The following is a 13,635-nucleotide window of genomic DNA, read 5'->3' as shown; positions in this document are numbered from 1 at the left end:
GAAATTGCTTAGAGACTTCCAGGGTTTTGTTAGAAAATACAGCTATCATTAGCATTGTTATCACTCAAATGAGAAGTAGTATTTTAGAACATATTTACTGAATCCTTTGTTCTTTATGACTAACTGAAACCCTATGAAGGGTGACAGAAGTTACAGAAATCAAAGTAATCAAATTACCACAATATTTTAAGAAGAGCACAAATACAGCTCTCCAACAGGGTTCTGCACAAGCTTCAAATCCCACGGAGAAGGAGGATATAAAAGATGTGAAGAAAAATTTGACTGATATGACAGGAGGACTTAAGTCTTGCTTTGGTCTGGTAGAACTTACAGGTATGAGGAACTTCATATACGGGTCTCTTGGCTTTCAATTGATAACATTAAAGGAGAAAAGGGAAGAAAAAACTCTGTTATGGAAAATAAAGAATTCTGATTTCTGAGCTGTCAGCCACAGGATCCACTAGAATGACTGTCAGACCCTCAGGCTCTAAGCAAGTGTTAGCTAGAAAATGGTTCTTTACTGAGGTCTCCTGTAATTATGAGCATGAAAGCTTTCAGATAATTGTTCTTTAGGCAACTGCTTTTCAAAGAGCTATACATGTCCCCATCATCCACTGACATAAATGACAGCAGCAGAGTTTGAATATTTCCATTTGGGTTCTCTAGTATATATATCAGTTCCTGACTCTAAATACTCCAATTGTAAAATCTTCATTGTTCTTCAATACTGGACTTATAAGACCAAGTCAAGAAGGCAGAAAAGTATTGCAAATCTTTAACTTCTTATGGACAACAAAAAGTTCAAGATGAAGAAGAATGAATGTTCGGCAGTTGAAGGTTAGGGGATACAACCAAAGAAGACATTTCTGGCAGCACAGTTTACTTGTGTATGATGTCTATTATATTTCAATTTCATTTCAATGTGTATTAAAGCTCAAATTGTTATTGCGGATCTTTCATCATCACTTGTACTGTGTGCTTATAAACAACTAAATTATACACTGCAGCTCTTTAAAACTTTTTCTATGGGTTATTGAGTATACGTTGCTGAGTGGACAACTCGATATGCATTGTACAAACATAACTGAAGACTTTGCCTCAGACTAAAAGCACAACTGAAGACAGGATACAGAGAAAACTACACTTCCTGTTACCTGTGTTTTATTTAATTCATCTTATAAACAGCATTTGTCCATATAGTAAAAAAGAATTAAAAAAGAAATCTGAATGAGGATCTGCAAGTTATTTGGGGCCTAACATAGTTTCATGCAATACGTAGATTTGGTACAAGGTTTGGATTTGGCAGGATGTGTATCACAAGTTTGTGTGAGTTGGTGCCATTTGAGTCCCCTTTCCCATGGTTCTTTTTGCACTTTAGTCATGTGGGAACATCAAGCACCCTAACCAAGTATTTCTCTCCTATCCATATGTCCTCCCACCTGCTACTGGAATCAGATGCTCTCAAATCTGAAACCAAATTTTTTGGGGGTATTACAGAACTGTACCACAGATAATATTGAAACGAAATGTTGTCTTTAGAGCAAGGCTGGAGTTTTCTGAGGAAATACACTGAGTTTACCCACCACTGGAGGAAAACAGCTGAAGCAGCAGCTAGTGGGTCGCAATGGCCCCTTCCAGAAGCAATGTATGTAAACATGTATTATAAGACCTTGAAATCCCACTGTTTATGCTGTGCATCTCCCTGAGACTGTCACATGTGGACATATCTTAAGGTTCATCAGTCTTTCAGAAAGCAAAACATAGATTTTCCTGCATATCTTAGATAGCATTTCACCTGTTTGGTTGAGAAGCAAATTGTGATTGTGTGCTGGTACTCAAGCATTCCAGGCCAAATCCGGTCTTAATTTCAGCCACTGAAACCTCATGTAAGGTGATGCAATTAAGTAGAGAGAATGAAGTCTAGCCAGCGATAAGCACATCACTCCCAGCCCCACTAACTCGGTGAGGACATCAGGCAGCCCCAAACTCTGCTTTTATCACCCACCCACAAACTTGTCCGAAGATCAGCGCCTTGAATCCTGCCTCGCTCTTCCGCATCAAACTTTTTTTTTGTCAGTCTTTGTGCAGGTGAGCTGATGGGACCGAGGACTTTGTCATTTCGGGTTGTTTTGGCTGCTTGGTTGGCTGAGGCGGGGGCCTTGAGTCGTTTCACCTCACCCACCAGCGGGTCTCCGGAGGGGAGCGGGGCGGGCCCGCAGCTCCTCCGGCCCCACAGGTGGCGGAGCCGCTCCGAGGCGGGGGAACGGCGGGGAAGGGCCCCGGGCAAGCACCGCCCTCGGCTGCCCCCCGCGGCCCTCCCGGCGGCCGCCCGGGTTGACCTGTCCGCCCTGCCCGCCCCCCTCCGCCTGGCACCGCGGGGCCGGAGCGAGGCGGCCGCGCTCCTTCCTCCCTCCCTTCCCTCCCTCCCTCCACCTGCTCGCTGCTTTTGTCTGGGGACGGACGAGGCGAGGCACAGCCCCTCGCCACCACCACCAGCACCGCCACCACTGCACCGCCTTTGTCTGGCCGCTCCCCGCTCCTCCTCCTCCTCCTCCTCGGCCGCGGGGGTCGCGCTGCGGGGCTGCCCCTTTGGGGCGCGGGGCGAGGCGGGGAGCAGGCGGCGGGCGGCGGGGGTCGCGCTGCTTTCGGGGCGAGACGGGGGGAGCCTCCCGCGGGCGTCCCGCCGCCAAGTTGCCGCAAGTTGGAGCCGGCCCCCCGCTGCTGGGCTCCGGCCTCGGCGTGAAACAATACAGCGGGCTGCCGGGGAGGAGGAGGAGGAGGAGGAGGGAGGGCGGGGAAGGAGGGAGGGGGCAGCCCGCCCGCCGCCGATGGGGCCGGCGCTGCGGGGCGGCTAGGGGGCTCGGCGGGCTGGCTGGCCCCGGGGAGCGGCCGGCAGAGGCAGCGGAGCCCCGGCCCCAGCTCCGTGCTCCGGCCCCGGCCCCGTGCCCGGCCCCGGCATGGAGGACGTGGGGCTGCGGAGCGGGCGGGAGCGGCTGCCCGGCGGCGACCCGCGCCTGGGCGCCGCGCTGGTGGAGCCGGGGCCGCTGGTGGTGATGGTGGAGCCGCGGGCGGCCGAGGGCTACCGGCTGGTGGAGGTGCTGCTGAGCGGCGGGGCGCCCTGGGGCTTCACCCTGAAGGGCGGCCGGGAGCACGGCGAGCCCCTCATCATCACCAAGGTGAGGCGCGGCGAGGGCAGGGGGGCTCCGGCCGCCTCCATGTTGGGCGCCGGCAGCGGGGGCAGGTGCTGGTGCTGCCGGGGGGTCTGGGGGCTCCCCGGCACCTCGCCCCTCCGCCGGTGGGGCTGGGGAGGGCATGGAGAGGGGCTGGGGCAACAGGTGGCAGCGCCAAGCCAGCCTCGCAGCTCGGCTGCAGCTCCGAGGGCGCAGTGTGCTGCTGCACAGCCCTAAGTTACATCCCGGTAAAACCCGGTGAAACGATTGTTTGTGATGGGGTGCAGAGATTGGCAGGGTGGCGGGAGCCCTCCCGGCTCCATCCGTCTGGTGGAGGAAGGAGGCGTGAGGCTGAAGCCCCCCGGTGCTGACCCCGGGCTTCCTCTGCTGCTGTTGCCCGTGCAGAGCAGCGAGGGTGACCTCCTGCACCCCAGCCCTCCGAACAAAAGGTCTTGTGGATGGTGACCAAATCCAGAGACCGACCGGGAGAGGGAGGCTCCTGGGTAGGTATGCGCTGCTTTTTGTGTTTTGTTTTTTTTTTTTTTTTTTTTTTTTAGTGCCCTTTTATACTCGCAGGTCCGACCTCGGTGTGTTGGGCATGAGTTAAAATGATCCGTCGTGTTTTCTGGGAAATGTTTTTCATCTGGGTGTGTTTTGACTCAAGAATCCCCGTCCCAATAGCTGGTGGGTTTTGTTAAGAGGGCTTTCTTGTCATGCAATCAAAAACACATTAAAACGGATCCATATGGAACTGAGAAAAATCCACATTAGAAAAACATTTCGCTCAAGATTTGTAGGAAATATATGCGCTTGGCCTACAGGTCCAGTGAATTCTGCTTGTTCTCATTTTGGAAGTACATAAAGAGTGTCAGAGGTCAGCCAGTCCTGCTTTATCCACAGCAGGAATTATTCTGTTCTTACTTCTTTTTAGCTTGTTTCATTGAGGGCTTTCCAGTTGGTTCCCTTCTTCCACTCCTGGTGATGTTTTACTGATAGCTCTCCAACTTAGGTCTTTTTAGATCAGCTTTTTCTAGGTCTCTTCCCTACTGCTGTTTTCCAAAATACAACAGTGTATGTCAACAGATGCATATGCTGAAAAGTGACTGTGCATCTGTTGGCCTCTTACCAGTATCCTGAATTACAGAGTATAAAAACTGGAAGCATGTGAGGAAAGGAGAAAAGAGGTACTTACTCTGCATCTAGTAGCTATCAAGTGCCAAATCAAATAATTCCACCTTTCTGGTAATGGCTAACAAGTGCTACTGCTCAGGGGTACTTATTCATATTGTTGCCTAGGTATTAAGTAACAAGCTTTAAATATTTGTGGCATGAGGATGTGGCTGTGGTAGGTGGAAAGAAGTGTCTGGGAATGGGAACCTTTTCAAGTGGGTCTGCTACCCAAGGCATGGTTATGTGGAACCACAGCCTTGATACCTCCTGAAACCATTTCATTGTGAGGAAGAGAAATTCGGGTCCATCATTCGTGATCTTGGACTAAGGTACAGCTGGGATCCTGTCCTTGGGTCTAAGGTTTTGGAGTACGTTTTCACTTGCAGTTTTTGGATGGAAGTATAAAGAGGAGTTTTGAAACTGGACTGAAGCTTTGCATCACTGGCATCCCCCAGACTCCATATTCTTTAAGTGCAAAATCTTCCGCTGGGTTTCGCTCACCCATCTCGGTGTGTGTTGTGTTTTGTTTTTCTGTACAGCTTCTAGGGGTGGAAAACCGCTAGAAAGAATAAATTAGTGTCAGGTGATTAAAAACGTCCCTTCTTGCAGTGGAGATGTAAAGTTGCTCTCTTTTTGGCTGAAGAGAGTCCTGAACCTGAGTCTTCCTGAGTTAAAGTGTGGATTTCTGGGCTGTCACAGAGAAGGGGAACGCCCTCCCCTGCCATTGCAAGCTCCATCCCCTATTGAGTACACTGGTGGCTGTTTTGGACACAAAAATACCTCAAAATACCCATGGAACAACTCTTATTTTGTGGGTTCATACTGTGCTTGAGTGTGAGCTGAGTATTAAGCTCTGTCTCATCAAGTCCAGGGCTGTACTGGGGAAGTGGAGATATATGAGGTGGAGTGCTGCTTTTTAAGGAGAGGAATGTGACAAGGTGCGAATGGAGTTTCAGATAGCAGCTACTTAAGTGGGATTTCTGAAACTCTGCCTGTCTCCATGCCTACCACCATCTCTAAAGCAAGGTCAGCCTTTGAAGAAAGTTGCACCTTTATGTAAATGTCGGGAAGTCTGTGGTGTAAATATTTCCTGCTGTCTTCACCCTCTATGGGACGCCCACCAGAACTGTCTATAAAAAGCAGCACCAGAAAATACTGTAGTTGAAAAATCAGTGAGCAAACTTGTGCTGGGCATTTTGCAGCGATTTTTGCACAGCAAACTCCTTGGATGTTAGTTTCCCTGGTCATGTGGCCATTTCACTTGCTAACAGGAAGGGAAATGTTTTTGTAACGAGTACCACGGGGGGCAGCAGGGCAAGAAGAGCTGCAAAACCGATTTGGGAATTTCTAGTTTGAATTGACTAGGTTTCAAGCTAATAGTGTCCTTTGATCCGCCAAACTGCCAATAATAGCCGAGGGAGAGGCAGGTTAAGCAGGAGAAAATCTATGTTTTCAGTCCCAGCAGGGAGATAAGCATGTGTGCAGCCACTGGAATGTCGGGAGCAAAAATGCCGCACGCAGGCAGCGCGGCGCGGAGAGAGGTCAGCCCGGAGTCACGCTGCTGCTGCTGCTGCTAACAGGCCGTGCGTCTCGGGGAGCGGGCTCCCTGGCTCCCCGACACCAAGACAGGACTCGGAGGGAAGGTCCTGGGACAGGTAGGCAGAATATCACGTTCACCTGCCAGCCGAAAGCCTCTCTCCAGTTTTCAGTTCCTTGTCTCTTCCTGTGGTTGCTGCAGAGGTGCAGAGGAAAGCAGTGCATGATATGGCTTGCTCGAGCTTTAAACGTAGCTGGTCTAAAACTCGCCCCACCCACGTGCGAGTGGTGTTGCTTGTATTTCAGAAAAAAAAATAATCTTTCAGCGTTTTGTCGCTTACTGTTCTTTACATGTCCCTTTAAAAGGGCTTTACATTTTTTGTGATCTCTGCCTGCGTGTGCGATACCGTTCCAAAAAGTTGCCCGAAGGCAGCTTGTTCATGCCTAAATTGGCGTCTTGAAAGGAAGGACTTGCTTTTTATAGCAATGAGTGTGTTTCAGCAGAAGGTGAGATGACTACTCTGAGGAGTTTAATGAGAAGTCTCACAAAACATGGATCTCACTTTGCTGCTTTTTTTTAAAGAAACAAACCCTGAATGGGAAGGTCTTACTGGAACTAATGAAAACGAAAAGTCAGGGTGCTCAACCCGGAGTCTTGTGAAAGCCTCCCATACCTGCATTATCTTGATTACTTTTACTTTAAAATGAGCCTTATCTGGGATGCACAACTTGTAGTGTCAATCACAGCATTGATCACGGGTGATGGACAGAAAGTCATTTCGCTTCCTGTACCAGCCATAGGCTTCAGAACTCTGAAGCTGTCCTGCTGTCAGCATTAACCTTCTTACACTAGAAAGTAAGAAAAAGTACAGTGCATGCATTTGAAGAAAGAACGATGTATCATTTGAATAAATTCCTCTTCAGTACCAGCTTTACAAGGGCCTACAGCCATACCTCCTCAAGCTATGATCTCACTGCAGGCTAATCAAGGCTGGGCTTGGCTGGTATTCGGCAAGATTTCCAAGTGAAACCTGGACTGTTGCAAGATGTGTTGTTGATTTAGCAGATAGAGTTCTTGTCTCCTGAATCAGTGCTGAATTCATGCCCCAGCTGGAGGTGCTGTCTTTCAAGAAGCAGCACTATCAGACAGACTTGTTTATTTCTCTTAATTCCATTGTACTTTCCTAACATGTTCCTGTCTATGGTTAGGTGTCAATGGGAGTTTGTTTAACCTAATAATTATTTAAATTGTCTACAGGAATGCTACTCTCTTAATTGGTTGCAGGACTCCTCCATGTGATTTGTATCAATTTCTTATTTTAGTAGTGAGTGAAATTATGACTGTTTTCATTTAAGTAATTCCTTACCCTTTGGCCTTAAGCATAAAACTAAGAGCAAGTGCTTGCATTGTACTGCATGGGAGGGGAGAGAGCTTCAGTGGTGCTGTGTACAGATAAATCAAAACTGGATGTTTTCTAATATACATAGCTGTTGTCTCCCTCAGGTTAGCTGTTTGCTCATAGACATTAACAATTCTTAAACTTGACTGTGACGTTTGGTATCCAGAAAACCAGTATTTAGTGGTAATCCCTGGAAATTACTGGCCTCTTCACATAAATGCAGTCATTTGTGTAAGGAGCTGATGGGTAAATTAAGAGCCATTGTACTGTGGCTGAGGAATAGAGTTCTACTCTAGTCCCCCATATCCTGCAAAATTTTAATTCCTTTCTTCAGGTCTAAAAAGATATTATATGAAGAAGTGTTCATCATTTTTGTTTTCTGCCCATATTCCCTTGGTGATCAAAAGCAACAAATAAAATTCCTCAGCTGTATGGGCTGATTCGAACACACATCTTAACCAGCAATTAAAAAAAAAATGCTTCAAATCACATTTGATGCTTCTTTTTAAAGCTCTGTTCAGTTTCTTAATTTATGAGAGGTGTCTGTCTTTTGAGAAAGATTAGGCCTTTTCTTTGTGTTAAGTTTGATAACTGAGAAATTGCAGGAAATGCTTATATATCAGGACGTATATTTGGGGATTAAAATAGTACCATGCTGCTATTTATCCCTTTTCCTTATCCTTAGGAGTTTGGTGTTTTTTTAACGTTACATAAACTCTTCAGGTTTGAGTCTTGTGTCTGATTGCTGGGTCCCAGGTCTCCTCAGAGGAGGGGAGTTTGTTGGCTTTGATGCCAGAAGACGATGTTGCTTTCTACTTCTGTAACCTGCCTGATGAAGCGACTGCTCTCCCTTTTTGCACTTCAGCGGCTGTTGAGGGAGGTGAGCTCTGCTCGGACTTCACTTGCCGGCAGCACGGTGCCCGCCGTGTTCCTGTGTGCTCCGAGTGGCCCAGCTTTGGAAGGCCGAAGCTCAGGGAGGTTTGTCTTTGCGAGAGCATCAACAGCTGCAGTGGCACTGGTATTGGAAGCTCCATCTCAAAGCTATCTTGGATGTTGTGAGATGTGGTCTGCAAACTGTGCGACAGCTTGAAATGAGAGGATGAGTTAAAAGGCTGTGACTTGCAGAGCTTCAAGTCAGTTCAGTTACAAACGTAGAAGACAGCAGTGTGGGAGCGTTGTTTAAGAAATGGTTGCTGTGCTTGCAGTACTGAAACTGCAGTTTTCCTTTACGTTTACCTGTCAGGACAAAAAACAGTCAGGATGCTTCCTTTCAAAGCAGAACTGAGAAGCTTCCGTGCAGCAAGCGCTCTTTTGGCTGTACTGGCTGCTTCCAAATTGCTCCTCTCTCCTCTGCTTTTCCCACTTCTAGCTACTTAGGCAGAAGCTGTCAAATCCATCGCAATTTTCTAGTTAAAAATGAACATAAACAAAAACATTCATGTCTGTTGAGTCTGGCAGAAGAATCGGTGGGTTTGTGAGAACAGTTATTGCAATAGGAGTTAGGCTGCAGAGCTGCCTATCTGAATGTTTATTCATGTGGTCTATTTACGGTTTAAACTTCTTTTGTTTTTAGTGTCTGCTGCTACTTTTCAGTATGAATTTTGGATGCTATGGTAGACATTAGCATAAAAATAAAAGACCAGCAAGAGACCTCTAGTTATAGCTCGCTGTTGTCAGCGGATTGCCAGTAATGCCATTTATTACCTAGTTATCCATCATGTTTGATTTTGTTTGTTGTTTTTTTAAGAGGAAAAAACAGTGTGGGTTTGTGTGGTGGTTGCGCATATGTTTTACTCAATAGACTGTGTATATATTTTTTTTTTCCAGTAGAGCTCAATTCATTGTGTGTTCTTCTGCTTAATGAATATTTAAAGTATGGGAGTGTGGAAAGAGCAAGGTAAATGGGAAGTGAAACCTACTTGTGAATAGATTAGAGGAAACAACTGTGTAGTAGTAACTAAGCCAATATTACATCATGTACCTGTGCATTTTTTTTCTCCGGGAAAGCTGTTTGTGTTTAGTCTTCTTACACATCTGTAATCTCTCCAGAGAATACTTAATACATATGTACATCTAGTTCTGTGGGTCATTTTGCTACACAAGTTTGAGGCAGGTCCCAGACATTCAGCAGAATTTTTGCTTGCTGTACATTTAAGTGACACCGTGCGTGAAGTTTCCCAGGAGAGGTAAAGTAAAAAAACAACACACTTATGTTGAGATTTCATCCACTTAATCTGTGCAGAATTGCTTTCTGTTGCCAGTGTTTTGAGCCTATTTGATGTGAAGTCAACTGGAGATTTTTGTACGAATCTGTAAGGAAAAATACTGATGCCTCTCTCCATAACTTAGGAAACCTTTCTTTTTTTTTTTTTTTTTCCTTTTTTTTTTTTTCTTAGGGTAAGAAACAGAAAGCTCTCTAATTCCACATAGGACAATATTTGTAGTTTTTTAAAGGTTAAACACCAGACATGTAATGCTATTTTGAAAAAGCTTTTTTGTTTTGGAAATAAATAGCATTGCCACTCTGGTCGTAGATATTAGTAGTCTAAATCGTTTATTTTTTGTCACTCTACAAATACAATCAAATCAGGGTGAGATGTAATTTAAGGTTTGTTGAATTTCTTACTACTTCATTCCGTGGTACGAAACTACCAGAAATTTTGAACCAGTTTTTAAATTAAGACAGTTTCTTAAAATCAACTTACTGTACTCGTAGAAAGTGTTTCTGTCCTTTATTTAGGGTATGCTTTGCCAAACAGCACATTTCTGGTGGAGTTCTCCAAGACTTAAGCTGGGTTTTTAGGAGAAGTAGCTATCTTTGGAAAATGATTTATAGTGTTTAAATTAAACATGACTTATGTGCTCAGATTGCTTTCTGAAGGTGTCTGTCATTTGCTGTCAGCCGTGTGAGAAGCAGAGGAAACGTGTGCTTCTTCAGTGCATACCTGGGTGCCTACTTAGGAACCTGTAGTAAGATGACAGACACTCAAGCAACATTATTGTCTCTGTATTAGCTGTGTGTGGAGCTAAGCCCAAAACTATTGGAAAAACACTTCTCTGATCGTACTGTTGTTTCTGAACATGACAGGAATGTAGCTTTTCAGTCTGATTTATCAAGCTAATCGGGGGAGAATCGTAAGCTACCAAGGACGATGACGCTTGTGAAGGTAGGAGAGAGTTTCTTTCCCCTCGCCCCCACCCTGGGAGTTAATGCAGTATCAGTATTCAGTCTCTAAGCAATTCAGAGCATTGTGGTAAGTACAGGTCAGGTCAGGAAGATAAGAGAATGGTTTCTGCAGCGTTAACAAGTTGTTGGGGAATCTTTTCACTGGCCTTTTGCAGGTACCTGAGGGTGGCTGTGGGGTGCCCAGCTCCCCAAAAGAGATTGAGCCAGCTGTTTGGTAAATGCTGGAAATGCAACCAATTACTGCTTTAAGAAACTAGATAGCTTTTGTCAGGGACACAATTCTGAGGTTGGATCTTAAAGCAGAAACACATGGAGGAGAGCGTTTGACAGTAGAACAGAGGTGGTTATTTCCAAGTTCTTCTGACCCCTGCTGAAATGGCCAAATCGACTGAATGCTTTAAAGATTTTGGGAAAAGGCATGATAGTGTTGGCACTGAGGGGAAGGGTTCATGTTCTGTGTTTCGGTACTTCTGCCTCACTCCCTCTCCAAAGGGGGACTTTCCCTCTGCCACCAGGCTAGTTTTCTCCTCTGTTAAATCTTTCTCTCAGTTTCTAAATTATTAAATTCTTTGGACTGTTTGAATTCTTCTACTTATTTACCCACATCCATCATCCCTGATATATGGGTTAGGAAATATGTTGTTGTGTTTCTTACATACCAACTTTCTAAAGAATTGTACTTAGTGAGTGTTCCAAAGGACGGAGAGCAGTACAAAGTACAGAAAAATAGTGACTGCGAGTTGAAAGTGGGGAAAATACAGGGATCTCTGCTGCAGTGCTTGAGAGGCTGTATCCCTTTGGGCAGTGACAGGGCAGTTCCATCCCTCCCTGCAGTTATTTTCTCTAACTGGGTGAGTTGGCCATGATGAAGGAAGGGTCTTCGTTGTGGATGTAGGTGGCCTTAATTCTGATACTTTTCTTGCTCTGAGCTCGTAGTTATTCTGCTGACCTTGTTTCTGAAATTTAGACTATTGCTGTACAAAGAGTTTTGAGTTGTTTGTCTACATAGGGGTTTAGTCCTTGCCATGTGTGTCATCCAGAACAATGGGGTATTTAGTGTTATGGTAATAGTAGAGAGATGGTTATCTCTGATCAGTTTGGAAGAGATTGTGAGAGTGCTCTTGATCATGTGTGAGATTGTATGCCATTTGGTCTTGTTTAAAGTGTAGCATAACACTAGCATAATACCAAGAGTGTTGTGAGACATTGGAACAGGCTGCCCAGGGAAGTGGTTGAGTCACCATCCCTGGAGGTCTTTAAAAGACGTTTAGATGTAGAGCTTAGGGATATGGTTTAGTGGAGGACTGGTTAGTGTTAGGTCAGAAGTTGGACTCGGTGATCTTGGAGGTCTCTTCCAACCTAGATGATTCTGTGATAACCTTTTTTAATGGAAATTTATGAACTTTATGCTTTTTTAGTGGAAAGGTATCTAAATATTAGCGCAGCTTAGAAGAAAAGGCTCTGGATTTTGTTTTAAGTTAATTCTCAGTGCGTCCATTATATTCTGTTTGTAATGGACTTGCACTGAAGTTTCAATAGCTAAAGTCGAGATCCATCAGTGGGGAACATGGGATTAAGATAAATTGGTTTGAAATTGAAGAATAGGTACTTACAAATGTCTTAAAAATTGTAGCTTCAGTACTTTTTCTCTTCAGTAAAGCAGATAAATGTTCTAAAAATCCCTTCACAAAGCTATGAAAACCAGAGTATTTTGGATTCTTTCTGTCTCTTGAGATCAAACATACTTTGTTATACACTTGCTGTGAAAACTTCCAACAAAACTTGGTTCAATGAATACTGTAGAAAAAAAAATACTGTTGGGGGTAACAGTATTTGGAAGCTGTATATTTTTCAGGAAAAGCACTAATCATTTATGATAGTATCATAGAAACATGATTTCGTAGTAAAGGAAGTGAAACACATCCTACACAGTATCAGTTAGTCATCACTGTGTTAATTTTCTTAAACAAATTAGATGCAAAAATGAGTTTGTGGGTGTCTAACTGGCTGATGTCTGATGCAACCAATACCCCAACTCCTCATAACTATTTGGACTCGGTAGAATGAAATCATTACAGTATGTAAATTATTTTCTTTCCTCTATATATACACATTTTGTTGATCTGGAAGAAAGGAGCACATTAGATTTTCTTATGAGACGTTTTCAGTTGCTTTTTTTTATGGAATAGCAAAGCATTTCTTTCACAGTCATTACTTTACGTGGAAGAAAGATGTAAACATACTGTGTTGACATAAGGTAGTGTTTTGTTGGGTGTTTATATGTGGAAAGAATGTTATCGTCTTAACAGAGAAAACTTAGCTTTATGCATCTGTTAAATGTAGTTAATGTTTATAATAGTTTTGTCAAGATTTAAGAGAAACATACACTTCCATAATTAGGAGCTATTAAACAATTTGTAATCTGTTTTTTACATGATAATGCTTGCTGAAGTGCCTTTATATTGAAATAGTAAGGCTTCTGTAAAATTAAGAAACAGTGTCTTTTTATGAGGCTAGAAGACGTCAGATATATTCTGAATTCTCTTAAATGCAGCTCTAATGCCATAAAGTTATTTCTACTTTCCCCTAAACTGTCAGGGCAGAATTTAAAGCAATTTAAAGTAAACTTTCCCTCCTGCCTTAAACTATGTATTTTTAGCGTGTGCAAGAATTTTTGTATTTCCTACTTTTTTCCTTCCCCCGTTTTATAAAAGTAAAACCCAACAACTTGCTCCTCTGCTTGTAAAATTTAGACTGCAGTGATTTTATTAGCAAAATAAATTTTGTTTCTACAGGCTACCTTCTGGAAACATCTTGTTTTTCCTGACTGCTGGGGGAGGTTGCTGTCCTGAGCAGGGAGGAGGGCTGTGCATTTCCTGACACCTGGGAGACCTGAGGAGTTTCTCTGATTGCTCAATCTGATGTTAGGGAGGGGTGCAAGGCAAGACTTCTGTTGCTCAACTGAATGTCTTCTGGCTGATTAAGGAAATCCTCATCTTAAAAAACAGCGTAGACATGACCTATTATGTCAAATGTGATTAAAATGTGAGGGTGGAGAGACATGTGGCTTTGGTGCTGTTTCGGGTTTGTGAAGCAGATGATGAGTCTGAACTTAGAAAGCTTTAAAACAGAACCCTGTGAGAAGCAAGGGAGAAACTGAAAATGTTGGAAA

At 44.3% G+C, this 13,635-nt stretch overlaps 1 protein-coding gene across 1 annotated transcript in view; it reads left to right on the top strand.

The window, feature by feature from the left end:
- The first annotated feature begins 2,957 nt into the window (after window positions 1-2,957).
- The window catches only part of SHROOM2 (shroom family member 2), a 124,841-nt gene continuing 114,163 nt past the window's right edge, over window positions 2,958-13,635 (top strand). Inside the window, exon 1 of the mRNA XM_032187321.1 lies at window positions 2,958-3,176. Within this exon, the coding sequence (XP_032043212.1) occupies window positions 2,958-3,176 (219 nt within the window). The remainder of the gene's footprint in view (window positions 3,177-13,635) is intronic.

The sequence above is a fragment of the Aythya fuligula genome, chromosome 1, assembly GCF_009819795.1.
Source record: "Aythya fuligula isolate bAytFul2 chromosome 1, bAytFul2.pri, whole genome shotgun sequence".
In the NCBI taxonomy this organism is placed as follows: Eukaryota; Metazoa; Chordata; class Aves; order Anseriformes; family Anatidae; genus Aythya; species Aythya fuligula.
The sequence above is the reverse complement of the archived record's forward strand: the minus strand, read 5'-3'. Positions and strand labels throughout refer to the sequence as shown.